At 40.9% G+C, this 20,913-nt stretch overlaps 1 protein-coding gene across 17 annotated transcripts in view; it reads right to left on the reverse strand.

Annotated features, from left to right (window-relative positions):
* Positions 1 to 350: 350 nt before the first annotated feature.
* The window catches only part of DOCK10 (dedicator of cytokinesis 10), a 147,925-nt gene continuing 127,362 nt past the window's right edge, over positions 351 to 20,913 (reverse strand). For 12 of the 17 annotated variants that reach the window (XM_072042222.1, XM_072042228.1, XM_072042226.1 and 9 more), the window contains exons 43-57: positions 19,719 to 19,901; positions 18,871 to 18,981; positions 18,178 to 18,393; positions 17,407 to 17,464; positions 16,977 to 17,075; positions 15,429 to 15,535; positions 14,856 to 14,978; positions 13,760 to 13,873; positions 7,854 to 8,000; positions 7,233 to 7,443; positions 4,812 to 5,002; positions 4,031 to 4,131; positions 3,579 to 3,717; positions 1,679 to 1,754; positions 351 to 1,077 (exon numbers count right to left, since the gene is read on the reverse strand). In XM_072042222.1, the coding sequence (XP_071898323.1) occupies positions 1,010 to 1,077; positions 1,679 to 1,754; positions 3,579 to 3,717; positions 4,031 to 4,131; positions 4,812 to 5,002; positions 7,233 to 7,443; positions 7,854 to 8,000; positions 13,760 to 13,873; positions 14,856 to 14,978; positions 15,429 to 15,535; positions 16,977 to 17,075; positions 17,407 to 17,464; positions 18,178 to 18,393; positions 18,871 to 18,981; positions 19,719 to 19,901 (1,944 nt within the window). In that variant the 3' untranslated portion in view covers positions 351 to 1,009. The remainder of the gene's footprint in view (positions 1,078 to 1,678; positions 1,755 to 3,578; positions 3,718 to 4,030; positions 4,132 to 4,811; positions 5,003 to 7,232; positions 7,444 to 7,853; positions 8,001 to 13,759; positions 13,874 to 14,855; positions 14,979 to 15,428; positions 15,536 to 16,976; positions 17,076 to 17,406; positions 17,465 to 18,177; positions 18,394 to 18,870; positions 18,982 to 19,718; positions 19,902 to 20,913) is intronic. The other 5 variants (XM_027464816.3, XM_027464807.3, XM_027464817.3 and 2 more) reach the window with 3 other exon arrangements.

Below are 20,913 nucleotides of genomic sequence, written 5' to 3' on the forward strand. Positions count from 1 at the left end.
GTGAGAGACCAGACCAGCTCCACCGCATCCCAGCATGATGCGGAAACCAAACAAAAGGTCTCGCTGGAGGCACACAGTTTCCAAACAGGCCCTGGGCAAAATGTGGGACTACAAACTTCGAAGGAAGAGCAGAGCTTCCTTGGTCTCAGGCAGGAGGACCACATCAACTCTTGTTTCTCAGGGTGGCCTCAGCCTAAGGCCATGGTTACAGTCTGAAGCCATGTTCTGTACGTGGTCATAAACGTCCCCCATCTGCAACCGTAACACAACCGACCGGTGGGATGCAAGGGACATCCTGATCTCCACGCCTCTGGAAATCGCTGACATGGGAATGAACCAACACACAGGCCTTCAAAGAGAAGATTTTATGGACGCTTTTATACACATACACAAATATTTTAATATAATGGTAACTGAAATGTTATCCATATTCTTAGTACTGTCATAATTAACTAAAAAGATTTTTTTAAATTTTGTAAAAATGACATATTTTACACATCTTCTATTTACAGTTGCAATATACTTAAATGTTATAAAACATCCACTCTGACTTTTAAAATATATGTATACTAGGACTTGGTATTAGATATATTATAATTTATAGCAAACTTAGGGCGTGCTGTGTAGCTATCTGTTCAATGGAAATCTTGTAATCAGCCTGACTTAATAAAGACTGCTCAAAACGAAAAATTGACAACAACAACAAAAAGACAGGGAATGTGCAAATCTTGGGGCAAGCAAAAATAAAAAATAATAAAAAAAAATAATCAAGCTTGCAGTTTTAAAAAATATCACCGTGAAGACTTCCAATAAATTAAAATCATAACCCACAAATCCTTTTCCTGGTATTGTCCGTGGTCAAATTATTTTTCAGTACTATTAAACTAAAAGGAAAACAAAACAAAACGACAACAAAAAAACAGGTCTTTGCAAGGCTGCATGTTCCCCATGCCTCAGTCAAGCATCAGGATTTGATGGAGTGGTTGCTGCTGGCGCAGACGAGCTGGTTCTATTGATGACTCGTGAATATGTGCGCTCCATTCCTTGCTGTTTTGCTGAATCCTCCTTGTATGCAATCTTTTCATAGAAAAAAAAAAGAAAATATGTAACAGTCAGAGAGCTCTGTATATCTATCTCAGTTTCTGCAGTGCTTATCGTCTAACCAGCGATTTCCCACCTTTGGCTTATTACACAGTGATGCTAAGGATCTGGCAGAGGGAGAGGATCTCTGCAGGGGGGCCAGCAGTGACCAGAGGCTGCAGGGAGAGGGAGGATGTCCTCTGATCTGGGGATGAACTGTATGCCATTTGTCCCTGGCCACTCGTGCTATTACTGTGTCACACAGCTCCTGGCACATCTTTTTTTTTTTTTTTTTAATTATTTATTTATTATTATTACTATTATTTTTTCATCAGGAGGAAGGCTCCTGTTGAGTTGCTCCACTGACCTCCCCACGTTCATGACTAGGATGCTAACAAATCGTGTCCCAACACTGGCACGCTAAGCATGGATGATGCAGTGCACACACACAGCTTTTTTTTTAATTATTATTTTTAAACTCCCCGAAAAAGGGAGTCATTAGACATGAAACTAAATGAACATAGCATGTAGAGAAACCTGCAAGTGAGCAAGTACATGACATTAAATGAAAAAATAGATTTAAGAAAAATGAACATACCACTTTTGGCTATAGTATTGAGGGAAATGTTAGACAGGGAAGAAGAGAAGCTGTATAAGCAAGGACCATGACAGAGCTGTCAGAAAAGAAAAACAAAACAAAACGAGAAAAACACATGGTGATGAAAGAGTCACTATCAGTGGGTGAGCAAACAAAACCTTCTTGATTATGACAATGGCAAAGATGGCAAATCTCGTTGTCGTGGAGAACACAGTACAGTTACAATAGCGCCTCAAGCCTTCCAACTGCAAAATAAATATTTCAGCTACAATTTACAGTGTGTGATTTATCTGAGGCAATGCTCTGCTCAGAACAGGAAGCTCATGCATTCCTTGCAAGAGGACTAGATTGTTCCCCAAAAGCCACACTGCTTAGAAAACTGTGCTGTCATTTGTAAGTACCCACAGGGCAAAAAGTAGGAAACTAGTTTTCAGCATGGACTTCCAGTCTGCTGGTTTTGGTTAAGCAGATGTCAGTTTTGACTTTTGCTGGATGAACTCAGTGTTACACATTAACATAGTTATGTACAGGTAATTTTGTATTATTTAGTCTCTTCACTTACATGAAGAAAACTCAGAGCTCATTGATACAGATATAAATACAGGTGTGAATATTTAATAGGACTTGCTGAATATTTAATGCATGCTCAAACTCATGGGCTGCTCATGACTAATTTAAGTTGACCATTCGTTTTCCATTTTGTGGGGAACACAAGGAATATGTCTTCTGTACATTGAGTAGATAGCCCAAGTAACTTCCACAGGGGAGGCATGAACAGTGTGTAACAAATGATACCCTCAGTATAACAAAGAGATAAATATTATTTACTATAAAATTACTGGAATGCTTGAGTTTCACAGATCTTTATGCACTGAAACAGGAAGAGAGCACAACTCACAAAAGAGCAACCACTGAGCTTGACTCCCAGCTGGCAGGCACCAAGGCCTCAAAGCAATTATAAGGCTTATACCCTTTATACCCTGTGAAAAACTAGCTTCATTCCACAGTAAGATTAACAATGGGACAAAAACTCTCATAAATCATTATTCTCCTCACATGTGAAGAGGAATAATATAGCATGGTCCAGTGGGGTAGAATCAGGCAGTTCCGTGAGATGCCATCACTGATACCACTGGTTAACACTAATCTGTGCTATAGGCAACTGGAAACACAGTGCAGCTACCAGGGAATAAATATTTCCTGGGCACAATCTAAAGTGGCCTACTCATAACCTTGAAGAGAAGCAATTAATCATGCTTTAATTTGCACTTACTGTGCAGAATAATTCAATTATTATTTCAATTAAAACAGAAAACATAGTAAAAAGGATCCGCATGGACACAGCAATGGAATAGCAATGGAATAGTTGCCAGTGTGAGCTTCAGTATTTTGGGATGCACTGCATTTAATTAATGCATGCTTATCTTTCTAAAGCTGCTAACAGTTGAAATGGAATTTTAACATGGCATGTATTGACAGTGCACTTAAAAATAAGTCATTCTTGCTCTGAAAGTTGAATACAAACAGAAACTATGGAGATATCTCCTCCAGTTATAAGCTAGGTCTTTAATTAAATATCTCACAACTATAGGATAAACCATGCAAGCATAAAACACTAGTTTGAGTATCTTTCTATGCCTCTAAACCTCAGTCTGCAGTCTCATGATGCTCTACTTTTCACTATCTAGAAAGATAGGCAGAAGACAAAATTTTTGTCAGAAAAGCAGATTCATTTTATATAATGCAGATGAATTAAAAAAGGATTGGAACTATGTGTTCTGAGTGACTGTTGCACTGCCAGATTTTACTTCTAGTATTTTGCTTTAGAGCTTCATTTGTCAGTAGAAGAAAGTCAGCTACCCACATTCAGCCCCAGCCACCAGTAAATAGATGATCTAACCTGTTCATTCATAACTGCAGAGAGTTCGCTGAGCATATCCTTATAATGAGACTTCATTTCTCCCTGATATTCAAATTGGTCCTCCTTAATAAGGCGTTCGTTGACATCAAGAGCGTGCCCACATGCATCTGCAAATTGCCTACAAGCACAAAACCACAAAGAAAAACCATACAAATATTGCAGTAATGAAAAAAAAAAGCATACACAAAACTATACTTCTTTCTCTCCTTGCAAATTATACCTTGTTAGAAATGAATTTCAGAAATCATTCTCAGAAGAAGAGGAACACTGGCTAATGGGATAGCCCAAAACTTCAGTAAATGCCTTCTTGAGAATGGCTTGTAAGATAGAGCAAATGCAGATGTAAATCAGCGTGCTTCAAGTCAGCCTAATTTTGTGTCACACTACTCCTTACTCATGCTATGCAGAGGGTGGCAAGCCTAAATGTTTACCTGAAGATTTCCTTCAGAAGCTTAACTTGGTTATCAGGATATCTCTTCGCATTTGTTTCTTCCAGAAAAGCTCGAGCATAGGCCATTGGTCCAGCATTTACCTGGGGAAGAAATACACAACTTAGGTGTAGAGAGCAGGTAGATTACTGTCCTCTCCTCTTGCATCCTGAGGCTTGGGGACTGGCCTCAGGCAAAGCTGTCCTGAAGAATATCAGAATCACTTCTCTTGCCATTTGGATGAAATCTGAAGAGTTTTGCTGAGAAAAAGGGAGCAAGTCAGCCTTTGCACAAAGCACAGATCTCTGCTGGCCTCTGAAGGTGCTCAACTTGTTAGCCATCTAGAAAACCCAATGTTTGAAGAAATTTCAACTAGAGTCCCAGGAATACATGCACCTCTCACCAACATCGACTTTTATAACAGGAAATTACAAAACTAATCCTAAAAAGCCTCCCTTTCAAGTATTTGCATGGTTGACTGTGTGACGCGTTTTATTCTCAAGTGACACAATAGTCTTTTTAGAATAGTCTCAACATTTTTTTGAGAAGATTTGACAGAAGTAATCATGTTTGCACATAAATCTAATGCTCATCAACATCAGTGGAAAGCTTTCCACTGCCGTATGTTTTCTGAGCAGTTTCCAACAGCACTGGAAAACAAGAAACAACCAGAAATATGAAATTGACAAAACAGGTCAGAAAGGGTAAAAAAAAAAAAAAAAAAAAAAAAAGAACAAAGATTTAGGTAGATGCATTGAAGAGGAAAATGGCAAATTTCCATTACCTTGACACTGACACTTCCTTGGAGTTTGAGCTGCAGTCGGATCATGTCCACTTCTTCCATTGTGCAAAGCTGATTGAGCTCTGAGACCTTTTTGGACATCTCATCAATCGCTACTTCGATGGGGTTCAACTCTGTGCTCGTTTGGCTTATGACTTGAATACGCTTCTTCACGTAGGGAAACAAGTGACTGGCTACTCGAAAGCAAGAAATGTATTAGCATCAAATGTATTACTCACCCAACAAGACAGGATTTAAGAAAACAAAACAAGTCCGTCAAAGGTTTAGATTGTGTTAACTTTGACAATGTCAATCTCTTTATCAATGCCTACAAACTGAGTTTTAATCATCAAATGAGCAATAGAATTCAGCAGGTCCAACCTGATTTTTTTTTTTTTTTTTTGTAGACCTGGTACATTTGGAGAAAGAGTTTCCTTTTGAAATGACCATTGTTTGCTGCTGAGCTCTGTTAGATCCACGTGGCTCTCACCACTCAGATTCCAAAAGCTATCAACCATTCTTCTGAATCAAAGCACCAAACAATAAGCCCGTAATGAACTTCATACACCTCAAGACATCCCATCAAAGTACCACTCACCCACAGATGAACACATTATTGAAGCACCATCTTTAAAAAAGCAAGGAGTTAATTTTAGTATTCAACCTAAAGACTACTTATGGGAGCTGGTGGAGGAACCATTCATCAATAAAACCATTCCTTCCAGTGAAGCCGTTTTCACAGATCCGAAAGAGTTTGGCAGTGATACAGTATGGCACATTGTCCAAAAGGAACTGTTTAATAACCTTTTCCTGACTGTCCAACACATTTTGGAAGACCTCTCAAACTCCATATATGCCCTCCTCCAGCAAGCACGTGCTGCCGGGCAGCTCAGACCTCAAGGAGCTCCATCATACAGGGTGGCTGTCTCCATGGACAGCAGGAAACCAAGGACTTCCAGAACTAGAAGCACAAGTAACAACCAGGAACAGTAGAGAGCCAGTGACCCACAGACTGCAGCCATACCACACTCATCCTCTGTGTGACGCAGGCAGCAGGGCTTTGGAGCAGGGTGCCTAGGAGGTACTGTTCCAGCCACCCAGTACCTCTGGCCAAGCACAAAACCTGCCATTAGTCTTCCAGCTGTACCAGTAAGCCTTGTTTTCTTCTCCAACTAAAAGCATTTCTGCTTGCATAGGAAGCAAGTGAAAGTATTTGACTTTATCCAAAGGAAAAGAAGGTTTCCTTTACAGGAAACTTTGCAGGCACTGAGCTGAGGGAGGTACCAAAGGGAAAGCAGGGGACAAGAGAAGGTCAAATTCCCACCTAATGCCGAAGATGGAGCCAGGCTAAGAGCTCTGGGAGCTGCTGACATTGTGTAATAACCTAAGGGAATTATTTTGCTGGACAAACAACCTTCTCTGTTTTTGCCAGATGTACCATAACAGCTGCACTTTCAAGTCAAAGAAGCTACCTGCTTCAGTACATACCTCAAAACACCAAGTGCTGCTCGAGCACTTAAAAAACCCCCCACACAAGCTACTCTTCCTTTCTTCTTCTTACAAGCAAAGCTGTGTCATGTAACATGATGCCCCCAGACATCAGTGCCTCTTCTCTGACTTGCCAGAACAAAACTTTTAGGCAACTACGCCTATACCGTAAGCAGCTTTCTTCACTTTGCCCTTTGGGGGAGGCACAAGCACTGAAGTCAGTGGGGAACTGGATTTTATCACTCAGAAGCCTTTGCTGTGAACATCAGCCTCCCCGCTCGCTGCTGTTCGTGAGAACAATGCTTCTGTCTCAGACAGTTTCTCATACTCCCAGCCAAAATTCAGACAGGTCAAGTTTCAGTAGTAGTTTCACAGAGATTTCAATCATGATAAGGAACTGGATGTTTTCTGTTTAACATGACTCAGTAAGAACAGACACATCCAGTATTCCCTACATTCCTGTCTTAAAACAGTGACTGCATCCACTGAGCTGAAAAGCTTACCTCTCACTTTTAAAAACACTGTATAATGCATCTTACTCCACTTTTGAACAAAAATCTTATCTGCAAAGATTTACTCTTCTCAGCAGAACAGGCACCCTACATTTCTTTTCCTTTGACTTGTTTATTATCAAAACAACAACGGGGCCGAGTGCTAAGCTGCTTCCAGCAGAACCACTCCCAGATTCCATCTCTGTAAGATGCTAATAATTAGGAAAAATAAGACAGCTGATGACTCCACAAATGAAAATAACCTTACATAGGATGGTCCTCGGGACTGTAAGAAAGAACATGCTTTGCAAATGGACACACTGAAAAAGATTATTTATCATTCTGTATAACGTGCTGTGCCCACTGCCTGCAGAAAACCTGGCATCGTGCTTGGCTGTCAAAGGCAGGGCTGGGAGGGGGGAAGCAGCAGCAGCAGCAGACATACTTGTCAGGATTGTGCGCCTCTTGCACTGCTCTTCCACGCCTCCGTGCTTTTTTCCTGAGAGTGTGAAAGGCGTCTCAAACACAAAGCGGTTGATGTTGTGATGCATTTCGAAGTCGGTCTTCCGATCTTCAGCTTCTTTCTCGTCAAAAAAAGGCGTGACATATGTGACTTGAATATAGGCGTATTTTGGATCCAGGTCTTTGGGGTTGACCTGTGTAACAGTGGCAAACATAATAAAATTCATTTAAGTGTGTCAAACTGCCAAAGTATCCATTATATTCCTGATGCTTTTATCTATCACGGCAATACAGATGAAAAAGTGAGACTTCCAAATGCAATCTTCAGACCACAAATTAATACAAACATTTTAAACTAAGAGGCCTGTTAGAACAGTGGACCTTTTGAACATAGCCAAAGGCAAAAGTGAATGAAAGATAAGTGAGTGACATATGCTTGCTCTCTTCTTACTGACTGTGTTGCACTGCACACAGTGCACAGGTTGGGGTCTTTTTTTGGTTACAGAACTAAGTCACACTGTTCACATTTATTCAAAATACTGCTCACAAAACACAAACTGTGCACTCGCTTTTCCCCCATGTGCAGGAATCACATCTTTCTCACCTTGTTGGAATCCTGGATGATCTTCACGTTATCTATTCCAAACTTGTCCGCATACAGTTTGAGCAGCCTCTGAGAGATCTCAGACAAGCCAGTTAATTTGGGTTCTTTATAGATATATTCTTTTCCTTCCTCTTCTTCAAAAAAACCCTGTTTGGAAAGAAATGGAAGGATATAGTGAACACAACAGGCAAGGCAAAGCCTAAATGAGGTGCTTACACCAGGCATCAGGGCTGTCTGTATGGAGCCTCCAGTATGCCATTTCCAGCACCTAAGGTAAAGGCTTGCCTCTCTCCATCCTTGCAGACACATGCCTAGATGTCCGCACGTATACTGGTTTGGTGTCTCCTAAGTTACCCAGGAAATAAACCCATACACATCTATTCCTGTAGGAGACCTAGTTGTTTAATTTTGCCAAAAAGCTCGATCTTGCTAGGGTCATTTACTTATTGCACTGGGTACATGTGTCAGAGCTTTAATGGAAGGCTCTGCTGAAGAACCGAACAAGAACCTGGCAGACTTCAGAAGAAATGCCGAAAAATAGCAGCATCACATCACACGCAGGTGAGACACTCAGCTGCTGTAAGATGAACAAGTACATCACACACTAGGGGAGCAGCTCTCCCAGCTGAGCAGAAAGCAGCAGCTGACCCATTAGGAAGCACTGGATTTATCCCAACACCATGGGCAGCACCAGCCCTCCTTCTAAGTTTTCATATGCCACTGATGAAATTTGGCAGTGTTAAATACTGCAGCTGTCCCCAGACACTCCTCCTTTCACCTCAATGCAAAGTGACCCAGAGGAAGATTCCTGAAGCTGCAGGGATAGAGAGGAAAAGAAAGACAGCATTAATGATGCCAGACCCAAGGCCCTTTAAACTTAATGTGATGTAGCTTGGACAGGTAATTCTACGACATGCCTTAGCAAATTGTGATCTGTTGAAAACTAGCAGAGCACAAGTGAATGAAGTCAGGGGATCTGCCAAAATCTGTGGCAGGTATCCATCCAAAAAAAAAAATAAAAAAATCCAGCCCTTCCATGTTGAAGTGTAATCCAAACTTTGGTTGCTAAAATTATAGACCAGGCAAACGTTTAAAAAGATATACAGAATTATGACAAATCAGTTAGAAATTGTTGATGTTTGTTTAGGAACAAATCCCTGAGCTTTGTTTTAGCAGGGCTTGACAAGTACGTACATCTGTGGTTTCTCCTTCAGTCAGGACAAGGGGCAAGAAAATCATCTGTGTTAATTTGGCAAGTGCCAAGAGCACTGTGGGCATTACCAGAAAAAAGTGACTAATAATAGCAGCACTGGCAGCTTGTCTGATAGCATCTTAATTAGTCTCACCGTGACCTTCTAACATTGTGCCATTCTTAACAATATTATCAATTAATCTCTATAGGCTTGTGAAGACCCACACAGGTAATTAGAAACAAATCTAGAGCTCAAAAGCTGACACCCTATAAACATTTACTGAGCTAGGCAGGCAACTGACTTTTTATTGATTCCACTGAGAAAATCTGCAGGATCGTAACCTGGTTTCTTATCTTGTTTCCATTGAAGAAAGACTGCTATGTGAAAATAGCTGAAAAACTCATTACTTTCATGCAACCATACTCAAACACGCAGCTCAGGATTGCTTCTGTCAAAAAACATCTGTTTTCTGTTACCATTCAATGCTTTTAACAAACAACAAAGCAAACACCAAAAACAACAGCAAAAACTGTTTTCCAAATTAATCACAGAGCAAGCTAAAATATAGCTTATCTTCTTATCCTAGATGCTGTTTCTGTGTATGTTTGCACGTTGCAAGAGTGTTTATATGTAAACGCCAAATCTCTGTGCTGATGCTGCATACATAGCACACTAGGATGACATTTGTGTTAATGGCTTTGCTTGGGAAATAAAAAAAAAGCAACACTCCCCCAAATAAACAGCTAACAGATTTAGTCTTGTCTCTAATGCAGGGAATATCATTTAAGTACATACTCCCTGCAGTATTTCAGCTGACAAGTGACAAGCAGAAGTTAATTGTGAGCTATAAATACTCGTGTCTGCCATATGCTATATGTCTGGCAAAGACTACTGAAAGCAAGATTAAATACTTTTTAGGAGCCAAATATCTTCCAATTCAAGGATTTTGAAATATTAAGCAACCATGGTCACATTATCAATGCATATCCCTAGACTATTTTCACACTGGCTGTTTTTGCACTGTAAGAACAATGCGGCCTTACAGATGAAAATCATTACGTGGAGCAGCTGAATGTAACAGGAGGGAGAACAGCTTCACAGACAGTAGGTTATTGGTTTCCACCAAGCTCTGATGTGCCAAGAGTCAAGCTGTGACCCAGGACTGTCAGTGTGGGAGCGCTGGAAGGGCCCTTCTTCCTCCTTGTACGGCCGCAGGCGCAGCCCTTGAAGCTCACAGTAAATCTGAGGTCTTCTCTGCCCTTTGCTGGAAAAGCACGCGCTGTTCCCCCAGCAGGATTCTGAGGGAAAGCCTTCTGCCTCTTCTAAGGTGACCTTTATGCAGGCCAGGTGCATGCCAGTGGGAAAAGATATTGCTGGCTTACGTGGGCTAAAATTGCATGCCCCCACCAGAGTGAGAGAGGAAAGCATCCCCACAACGCATTTGACTGAGCACCAGAGACTTAGCCTTCAACCTTTTTTTGCATATTATCCTGTTCTACTGTCAGATCTGGACATTGTGATTCTGCCCCATCTTAGCAGCAGCACCAAACTACTGCAGTTCCAGACAGGAACTCTCCAGACAGGAATCCTTTTGCTGCTGGGTGTCTAGGAAGACAGTGGGCTTGTTGCACTCTTCGGTAAGGAAGCTGTTCCAGCTGTTTCATCACATTTGGAAAAGGGAACACACCCTGCGATCTTCAGACATAAACCTGCAGTCACCCTACCGCTGTGACAATCTGCCCTCCAGCTTCCAGGGCGTGCACAGATGGGAGAACAGAGCCTCAGCCCTTCCCTTAGCTAACACTGCGCTGAGCCGTGTCTCGAATGTTCTTTGCTTATCAGCACAATACAAGTTTTCAGCTATTCAACATACTTAGCAGCTGATTATTATTATTAATTCAACAAAGATCTTGGCTTCTCAAAACACATCTGTGAATAAAATCGCGGTCCCTGGCCCATAGCAGGCACGGCCACTTGGTGGTGGCAGTGAGATGCTGTCACCAAAGGCCCGCAGCAGTTTGCAGTCCCAAACAGCAGTGCCATGAAACCCGGCTCTCTGAAGCTGCAAATAAAGCTGGTGACATCCTGCCTAAGGAACAGGCTCATTCGGCTCGTCCTTCCAGAGGGTCCCTAAAGCAGTGTAGTAACCCAACACCACCTCTGCCTTTGTGTGAAGAACCATTTCTAGAACATTCTAGTACAGCTGCAGATTTCCTTTTTCCACTAAGAACCAACCCCCCAAGTTCTACCTTGCTGACACTGCAAAATACAAACAGTATGTGCAATATTATTTTATTCTTTAATTACTTCTCTGTAGCTTTTGTTACAGTTAAGAAATACCAATGTTTAATGTTCACAAAGCAGAACATGTTTATTGATACAATTATTAATGGATGCATATGTAATAAAAACATTTTAAAATGTGTGCTTACACTTATATCTACCCACTTTTTTTTTTTTTTTTTTTTTTTTTAATTTTTAATAGAGCAATGTGCCTATAAGACTGAGAAGGAATCCCATACCTGCATACCAAGTGTCCTTCTGTGGCATTTCCCTTGCAGTGGCCTAAGCAGAGCAATTCATATTGGTACCTAGTAAAACCTGCAACTGTTAGCTTTTGGAAGCAAGTGTGCAGTCTGCCTTCAACGCAGACAAGAGAATAACTTGTAATGATGCAAATGAACTGGCCACTGAAACTGCTCTCAGCGTGGAGGCCTGCAGGTACTCTTGGCAGCAGAAGTAACACAAGTCCCTGTGCCTTTCCACCTGCACAGCCAAAGTGGAAGCAAGTGGCACAAGGGAAAAGGGACTTGCCAAAACCCAGGAAGGAAACTTTCTGGATGGAAAATTGCACAGTAAGTGGGAACACATGATTCTCTCTCCTTCCCCTCCCTGGTCAAGGCTCGTCTGTAACTCTTGATGTGGTGCTTCGTGTATTGCCTTCCTTGATCAGCTCTGCACATTCAGTGCTATTATCCTCAGCAAATGAGGCACCGGTAATGTTGATGGGAATTATCTACCTTCAATTATTTGCACTGTGCCATACGCTTTAGTCACTATGCCTCTGCAAGGAGCAATACAGAGCAGTCCCACTTTCTACCACATAAAATCTCATCTGCAAAAGGAAATGAAGGAGCTGTGCTTGCTTGCATTTAGAGCTCAGTATTCATGTGCACCAGGGAGTAAACCGAGCAATACACAGCTATGAAAAAGTCATATGCTTTAGAGCACTAAAGCTGTTTAAATGAAGTTGCCCTTGTGGCACCGGCAGCTGAAGAGTCTTTGTGCTGTAACAGAGTTTAACCCAGTTGAGCAGAACTGCTGCAGCTCAGTTACCCACTCGCAGCTTTAAGCCACAGACTTGGCCTCTGGGGAGAAACAGCATGTACCTGCACTGTCTCAGGGACAGCCCTGGCAAGAAGCTGGAAGCAGAGAGTCCCATTTCCCCCCTCCACTGCCCCCCATCTTGAGGAAGGGCATACGGAAATCTCTACCCTTCCTCAGGTAGAGCAGCTTGCTTTCTTGCATTTGGCAAGCTTTGCTGATTTGCAGGAAGAGCCAGGACTCACCATGCCCCCCTGACTCCCAACCACTGCCACTGACTGCAGACTGGCAGCAGCCTTCCTCTCTGGAGCTGCTGCACAGGCCAGAAACACAGCCTTGCATTCAAACAGCATTAGTGCGACACTGAGTTTTTCAACAGAGAAACACAGGGTCCAATCCTGCACCCAGTGAAGCTGAGAGAGAAACCGTCACTGAGATGAGGTGACAGCATTGAGCCCCACAGTGCACACAACACGGTGACAGATACAGCGTTGTAATTTGGGTAGCTGAACAAACAAAAATTAGTTTGCAGGATGCAACGATGAATGGAACAACGTTATTTCATCTGCCACAAACCAAAGAATCAGGAGCGCAGGAAAGTTAATGTTAAGTAACAGTACAGGGAAGGATGGAGGACGTGTGAGAAGAATTAAACAAAACATGCAACTAGACTTACCACAGCCTTGAATAAGACCAAAAGGAGAAAAGAGCAAATTTCTGCATTAAAATCCAATTAGCAAACAGAATGATTCACATCAATCTGTTGTTTACACACCTTTTTATTTTAGAGTAAAGGAAATTGTATGCTTGCTACAAAAACAGGTCTTAAAAGAACATGCTGGATTGCTACACTGGTTTGTAGTGGAAGAAAGCACAAAAAAATGCTTTGAGGATGCTGAAGCACAGCAGAGGGAATAAAACTACTCTACAGTATATTGCACAGAATCAGAGGTGGCCTGAAAGCAGAAGTCAGTCAGCAAGAAACATAACAAACCATCTACTGCATACTGCTCATTTTAAACTTTATTAGAAGAGAGGGCCATATGTGGAAGATGCTTTACCTGGTTTCACTTAAGTTTTATTCTTAAAAAAAAAAAACAAAAAACAAAAAAACATGCCCTACCTCTGTCTCCGCTTTGCTTGCTGATGTCAAGAACTAAAGCTGATGTCTCCATTCCACCACTAACCCACATCAGTTTACACAGATGCAACCAAGTGTTCTCTTTTCTCTAAAATCCTCCCTAGAATTTGACCCATGATGCACTTTTTAGCCCATGACTCACTGTCAACTGCTTCCCTGCTTTAGCTTTCCTGAAATACATCAGGATCAGAAGAACCTGGCTGATCTCTAAGCACCTGTCAGAGCAAAAAAAACACAAGGCAACTTACCTGCCCATAAAATGCAACGCGGTAGTATCTCCCAAAGAGGCGTTTCTCAGAGTTCACTACTTCTGCAACCTTCAGGTATGAGCGGTGGATGTCATAGTACAAATCTGACAGCCTCTACGTTAAGAGACAGAAGGAGAGAGGGAAGGTGACAGGGGACTTTGGGAAATGACACTGAGGCTCTGCACGAGCATGGCTTGCCTTAATCAGAAACCCAAACCTTTGCAAAGATGGCTGTACACACTGAGGGAATGGCTTATCTCAAGATTTCTGAGATCTTCAGATAATTTTATGGCAGAAGGGACTTTGTGTACTGGGTCACAGAGCATTCCGCAAATGAGCAGTGATAGGCACCTCTTAAGCAGTCAGAGAAAGTGTGCCCTACGTGCTGGGGAGGGTACGGTGCCAACAACTCCTGTCAGCTCCTACCCCTATGCAGAGATGTGCTACCCACACCCACCACTAAAAAGGACTTTCTTGTGATAGAATACAGAGGGATCAACTAAGTTTAAATTTGAGGACCTGCTTCTTCAGTGTACAGCCTAAACCTATTCCTTTACTTCTAATTTAAAAACCAGAAAATCAGCAAATGAGATTAACATCAGGCTATCCATTATGTGTTAAATGTAGAAAGAAAATAAGAAATGAAGGAACCCTGGAGTTGTGAAGAGATCACAATAATTTATCAGCTGTTTCTGAACGTAAATACAATGCAAATGTGCTCTTGGTTTTAAAAATGCATGCAAAAAATCACATTAATTGGTTAACAGAGAGAGATTTCTCCACAGAGACATGTAGTTCTGGACATAACTAAAAGTCTCGCAGTGAAATATGGCTAGAAAGCTGTTGCTGTGGTTTTGATGACCTTTAGAGGCTGATTCTTTTTTGAAAAAAATTGTTCATTTATGGTTGTATTGATGCTGAAAAGAGGAAGATAGGATACCAAAGATTTTTGTTTACTCATAGAACAAAGCATTAAAAGCAGAAATTACAGACAGGAAGAACAAAACATTCCTTTTAAAGAAAGCACTTTAATTTAAAAAAATATTGATCGTTACAGTTGGCTTAAGACAATTTAAATAAAAAAAAAAGAACTTACTTTAAAGTCCCTCTGCTTCTCAAAAACAGCAATGATAGGCTTGTTAACCTCTGCAATGAGCTCATATCTCTCAGACTTCCACAGGTATTCAACACACAACTCCAGCTGCTCCACCAGAATGTTCTGCAATTCAGCAAATACTGTGGGTTAATTGATAGCTGACAGAGCTTCGTTAACAATTATACAATAAGAGTACCTGCCCACTGTTTTATTTTTATTCTGTATCATCTATACTAAAATTTAGTTTGATCACACAATATTTACATGACAATTGGTCATGTAGCACTTCAAATACAAAATGGAAATAACGGTAACATGAAAATACTTGACATCTCATTCAGAAGAACAGGATGGCTTTGTGGGCTCCAACTCCAGTATTTAATGTTCTGGTTACCTAAACACACATCCCCCCTATTTAGTAAAACAGCTATGGCATTTCACTCAAAAGCTGCATGCCTTTTAATGTTGGGTGAAGAGCACTCTCATTATAATTTGTTTTAACATACACAGGAATCCATTAGCAATACTACTCCGTAAATTTAGAACAAGTATATAAATGTTAATGCTGCTGACCTCATTATAGGGAGTATCTTGCATCCCAGAATCTTCCTTCATAGCACCTTCTTCTTTAATGTTGGGGGTAATGCTTAGAAAAGCAGGCCATCCCATGGAAAATAAACCTTGAAGTACAATTCATAACAACGTCAATTAATGACTGAATCACCACGCACTTTAAAAAGTTATTGGATGTCATCAATACAAAGCTGATTTCATTTGACTGGGTTAGCCCAAGTGATGAGAAGCACAAATGGAACTGACTGAATTTATGAGAACGTTCTGCATTTTCTCTATGATATAAATCCATTTGTCCAGGCAAAGGGCAACTGCAACACTTTCCTGATGCAATCTTATTTCTCATTTTGGCATTTCAATTCCTTAGATGTACAGTGCTGGCGGTAAAACTACATGTGCCACACTCCCGTATACAGGAATTATCATCGTAGACGGAGGCGAGACAACTTTTACTCATGAAACCAACGCTGCAGCTGGTGACCTGACCTCCAGGCACCGAACACTGCATGCTGGGGCTCAGCACTTGTTCCACACACCACATTTCCTAAGCGGGGGGCAGAGTTTCCACAGGCTGATGGAGATGGCTGCTCTGGAGCATGCTGCACCTCTGCTGGGCTCGAGGCTACCATGGCAGCAGCACTCCTTACCCTGCCCAGGTTCAGCAGAGCCATCACTGTCCTGCTTGAGGAATTCTCCTGGAGACAGCTGAGGTGGCGCAAGTTGCTGAGGCAGCTCCTCCACCTCTGTCAAGTTTGGGAGGAGTTCTGAGCAACTTTTTACTAATGTGTAGGTTTAAAATGACTCAAGTTCTTCGCTCCACCTACTGTGATCAGTTATTTAAACAAAGCATACAAGTGAAAAGTCCCTGAAATACTGCTGTTTACCGAAAGCCCCCTCTGAAAGGATTTTTTTTTTTTTGGTCTCACCCCCACACCACACACTTGAAAGTTATCAGAGAACCACGGTCTTTCCAAAACTAACAGTTTCATCTTCCCCATGTACTTGCTGTTATCCCTAGAAATTACTATTTATGAACACTGCTAAAATACCTCAAGCTGAGAATTACTTGGAAATACACATTTCATAAACTAAATAACCATTGGCATGGAAGCATTTCAAAAACATAAGCCTGCACTTTATTTCTCTAATAAGCGTCACAGATTAAAAACCCCTTTATCTATACTAAGTTACATATGGATAACCTGATATTAATTCTGCCCTTGTCCCCCAGCTTTGGACAGTCAAGGGAATTGAATGTGGATTTGTGTGCTAAACACCAATTGACCTGAGAGGGATTTCTGTTCACAATGAAGAGCAGAGTGCTCTGTCCCTGAAAGAACCTTTAACCAGAGACATCAAACCAGCCAAAGAGCATCAGGAAAGTAACACACAATGTTTCTGATATTACTTGCTTGCTATTACAGCCATCAACATGCACTATAAGTATTCTCACTTTGGTAGGTATTTTTCCAGATCAATTGAAGAACGGTAATTGGATTCCCTAGCCATGTTATCTGACCCATAAACAGGCACGGTTAGAGCACTCACTTCCTCCAGTGTGAGTTGTTAGTAACACATTACTATCACAGACTTGACCATCCTCCAGGAGCATACGTGAGGTACAAATCTTTTCCATTTTCCAGTAACCTATGATAGCGTAAGATGGTATTAGTACACTGCTACTGGTATGTGTTAATACATGCATATTTAATAACGACACATTAACAAGTGAAGCATTCCCTTTTAGCACTAGCTTAATAAACATTTAATTAACCCTCTTTACACAAAACACACACAGTCACTGTTCTACTGCTAAGACTAGTATTTACGATGCATTTTAAAAATAAGATCTTTGGGTAGAATTCAAGCAGCTTTAAGAATACTTCATTTTATAAGTAAGGAAAGCAGGACAACCAAAAATTATTTTCAACAATATCATTTATAGATACACGGTTAGTTTTGAATATGTTGATCTTACCCTTTCTTTTTAGGTACTCTGCAATGAGAGCAGCGATATGGATATAGCACATAGCAGCCTGCAACGAGAGACCAAAATACATGTATACATTAAAGCAGACTACATGACTTAGCATGTACGTGATAAAGAGCACGTATTTGAACCACTGTCAAGTCATACTGCAGAAAAGGAAAGAAAACTAACGTAACAATTTGTGAAAATAAGGTATTAAATGATGAAACCTCTCCTAATTAATTTCACTGGATGTCTCAGATAAAAGCACAGACTAAGAGTTAAATGAGGACATCAGGAATTTTGCTCAAGAGAACAACCTAACACATCACTTTGTAAATAAGATTGCTGGGCTATGCACTGTAGCTTCCCGTCACCCATTTAGCTTTTGACGAAAGGGACATGGCATAGGGCAAACTCCTCTTCTATGCTGTATGAGGGGAAAAAAAGACAAAATACCCTGTATGTAAATTAAGCACTGTTTATAACCTCGCCTACACTACAGCTACTACGCCTGTTAGGGTTAAGCAGTTGAGATGCTAATGCAATACTGACCACAGCTTCCCTCTCAGACATTTCTAAGTCTTGGTCAAGCACATATCAGGCACTGTTACAATTAGGCAAACTGGGATAATAATCACATCACATCTCTAGGCACAGTTCAAACCTGACTTTAAGTATAGGATAGACACTGTATATCTCTTAAATCATTGCTGTTATCTGTCTTCCACAGCCCTTTTTATCAAAATATCTCAGCCTAGTGATAAATGCATTTGTTACCTCTGATAAATCTCCATTTCTTGCGTGAATCTTGGCCATGCTTTCAAGCCAGGTCCTACGCAATTCAGGTGTGCTGGCATATGAGTTTGCTAGGCTGTACTGCAGATCCACAAGCATCTCAGGGTCTTTCTCATGTTCCTTCATCTGAGCTGTAGCCATCAAAACTGTTCTGATGCGTTTGGTCAGATCCTTCACCTCTGCTGGGAAATTAACGTTCTTTGGGAAAGATAAGCAATACATCACTACGACCATCCAGAGAACCACATGCAGCACCCCTGAATGAGCTCATGTTCTGCTTGTGGAGGATCTTCTCCCCCTCCCCCAAGTTCAGTTGGTTTTGAAAAGGATTTACAGTTCAACAGTATGTACACATTTTACACTGCTGTGTGTGTTTTTGCTACACATTTACTGAACAGGTAAAAATGACAGTTTGTAGACTAAAAATTGGTAATTGCAATAGTGTTTCATCAGCCACAATGCATGGTATCTTAAACATCTTTAGAATTTAATTCTAAATTATGTTTCTGAATCATAAACATGTTCATGACTGTTTGGTTGCCTCAAAAAGGCATGCTATGGATGCATAAGTCAGTGTCTAATAAAAGTCAGCAATTTTATTCATAGAAACACTTGCTCCTGTAACATTGTTGACCTTTTTAAAGAGGTAGTGATTAATAAAAAAATGTTTCTTACTTTCATCTGCTTGTCTCCATTAGCAAAATTATTTATAATTGCAAGTGAATGTTGAAACCTGGATCCACCAATCCCTGCATCTGCTATCAGCTGACTCACTGCTTTGATGAGCTGTACAAGTAGAGAGTAAAAAAGAAAAAAAAAAAAAAAAAAGGAACAGGGTGCAATTAGCAAAGAAAATCAAAGTTTCAAAATAGTTTTTAATCCCAGTTCTAATGTAACTTGATGTATCAGGCTAGCAGAGATGGATGCAATTTTATACCTCCAGCCTGGCCTTGAACACTTCCAGGGATGGGGCATCCACAACTTCTCTGGGCAACCTGTTCCAGTGCCTCACTACCCCCCGCAGAGATGAATTTCTTCCTTATATCTAATCTAAGTCTACCCTCTTTTAGTTTAATACCACTGCCCCTTGTCCTATCACTACACTCCCTGGATGCAAGGATTGCAAGTAATCTCCAATGTCTGTAATTTCTCAAATTTTGCAATATAAGTGCATTGTTACTGGGCTTCATGTTTCTGTTCCTATCAGATTCTGGTTTGCTACTTCAGCTACAGTGCTACTGCTGTAAGCAATGCATATGAATCAAGAATAGCTACATATTCGATTTACTTGGCTGTGTGGCTAGGTTCACAGCTGCTGTCTCTCCTTGGAACAGAGCTGAACTGTCCAAGAACAGCAGAGGATCCAGCCCAATGTCTTCAGACCTGGCAGAAAAATCAAACTGCCACAGAGAACTGGCTGATCTGTTCAAATGAACTGTTTTGCTACGATGCAGAATAATAATAGTAAAAACAACAAAACAGTGTACATCAGGTAAATACTGATGATTTTACACTTCACTCACCTGTAGATGCGATCTGACTATTGATTTCTGCTTATTAAATTCAAAGTTCTTTCTCATGAAAAAATAAAGAAGAGCAGATGCCTCTGTCTGAGTTGAACGTGACCTATGGTTACAACACTTCAAGATTTCATAGCAGAGGGAACCACAGAGATCTGCTTGTCCTTGGAAGAATGCTGATGGGAACTATTGGGAAAAAAAAGTGTGGATATGTACTCTCAGTAATATTATATATTATGCATTTACATAATAGCATTATATATTAATATATATATATATAATTGATATATTAATATATATATAATGAGCATATTACAGTTATTCTGAGTCAACAGTTTTTCTGTCACACTTTCAGTAAAATCAACTGTCTTTCATATGCTCATTTACACTGGGGTTTAGTGAAGAAATTAACCACCGGCTAAACATAATCCCGTGCACAAAGTAAGATCAAGTAAAATCTGCACACAGGTTTTCATACAAACACCATATGCAATGCATCAATCAAACTGACCTCCAGGAAGTCCAGACAGCAGCTGGTACACAGCAAGAATAAAAGCAGAGCAGCCTATCTGTGAAGAATGCAGAAGAGCTAAACAGGAAAAGGCTGGGAGATGTGGGGGGGTGGTTTGGTCTGCTACTATAAAAGCTACTCAGGAGAAAGAAAATACTCTGAGCAGCAGTCAGTGAACTTCCAGCAGTCAAGAGTCTGAACAGCAGGAGACAGCAGAGAATGAAGGATGGCTCTATAAACCATACATGCTATTTATCAACAGGGTGAATACAATAGAGGAAGAACCAATGAGTGGTGGAAGATCTCCCAGTCCTGCTGCAGGGAAAAAACAAAACAAAACAAAACAATCCCTGCTTCCAGAGAACTACGACAGGAGAATTTAATCCTGAGAGCTAGAGGATGAATGAAAAGGGCAATCCTAGATATGTATTCATCCTCCCTGTTGCATATACATGTACTTTCTCCAATCTTGACTGTCTGGTATGTAATTTAAAGCTGTCTGTGGCTAGTTTACTTTATATTTCCCCCATGTATCCAGGCTATGTTACTGGGAGAAGCATGATTTCCTCCTCTTTTCCCCTGAGATAACAGCTGTCAGAGAAGGAGACCACATGGTTTAAACTTATCAACACTGTTGTGCTTCATAGAAGCATCTGAGAAACCAGGCCAACATTACTAATTCTCACT

The sequence above is a fragment of the Anas platyrhynchos genome, chromosome 9 (assembly GCF_047663525.1).
Source record: "Anas platyrhynchos isolate ZD024472 breed Pekin duck chromosome 9, IASCAAS_PekinDuck_T2T, whole genome shotgun sequence".
Lineage (NCBI taxonomy): Eukaryota > Metazoa > Chordata > Aves > Anseriformes > Anatidae > Anas > Anas platyrhynchos.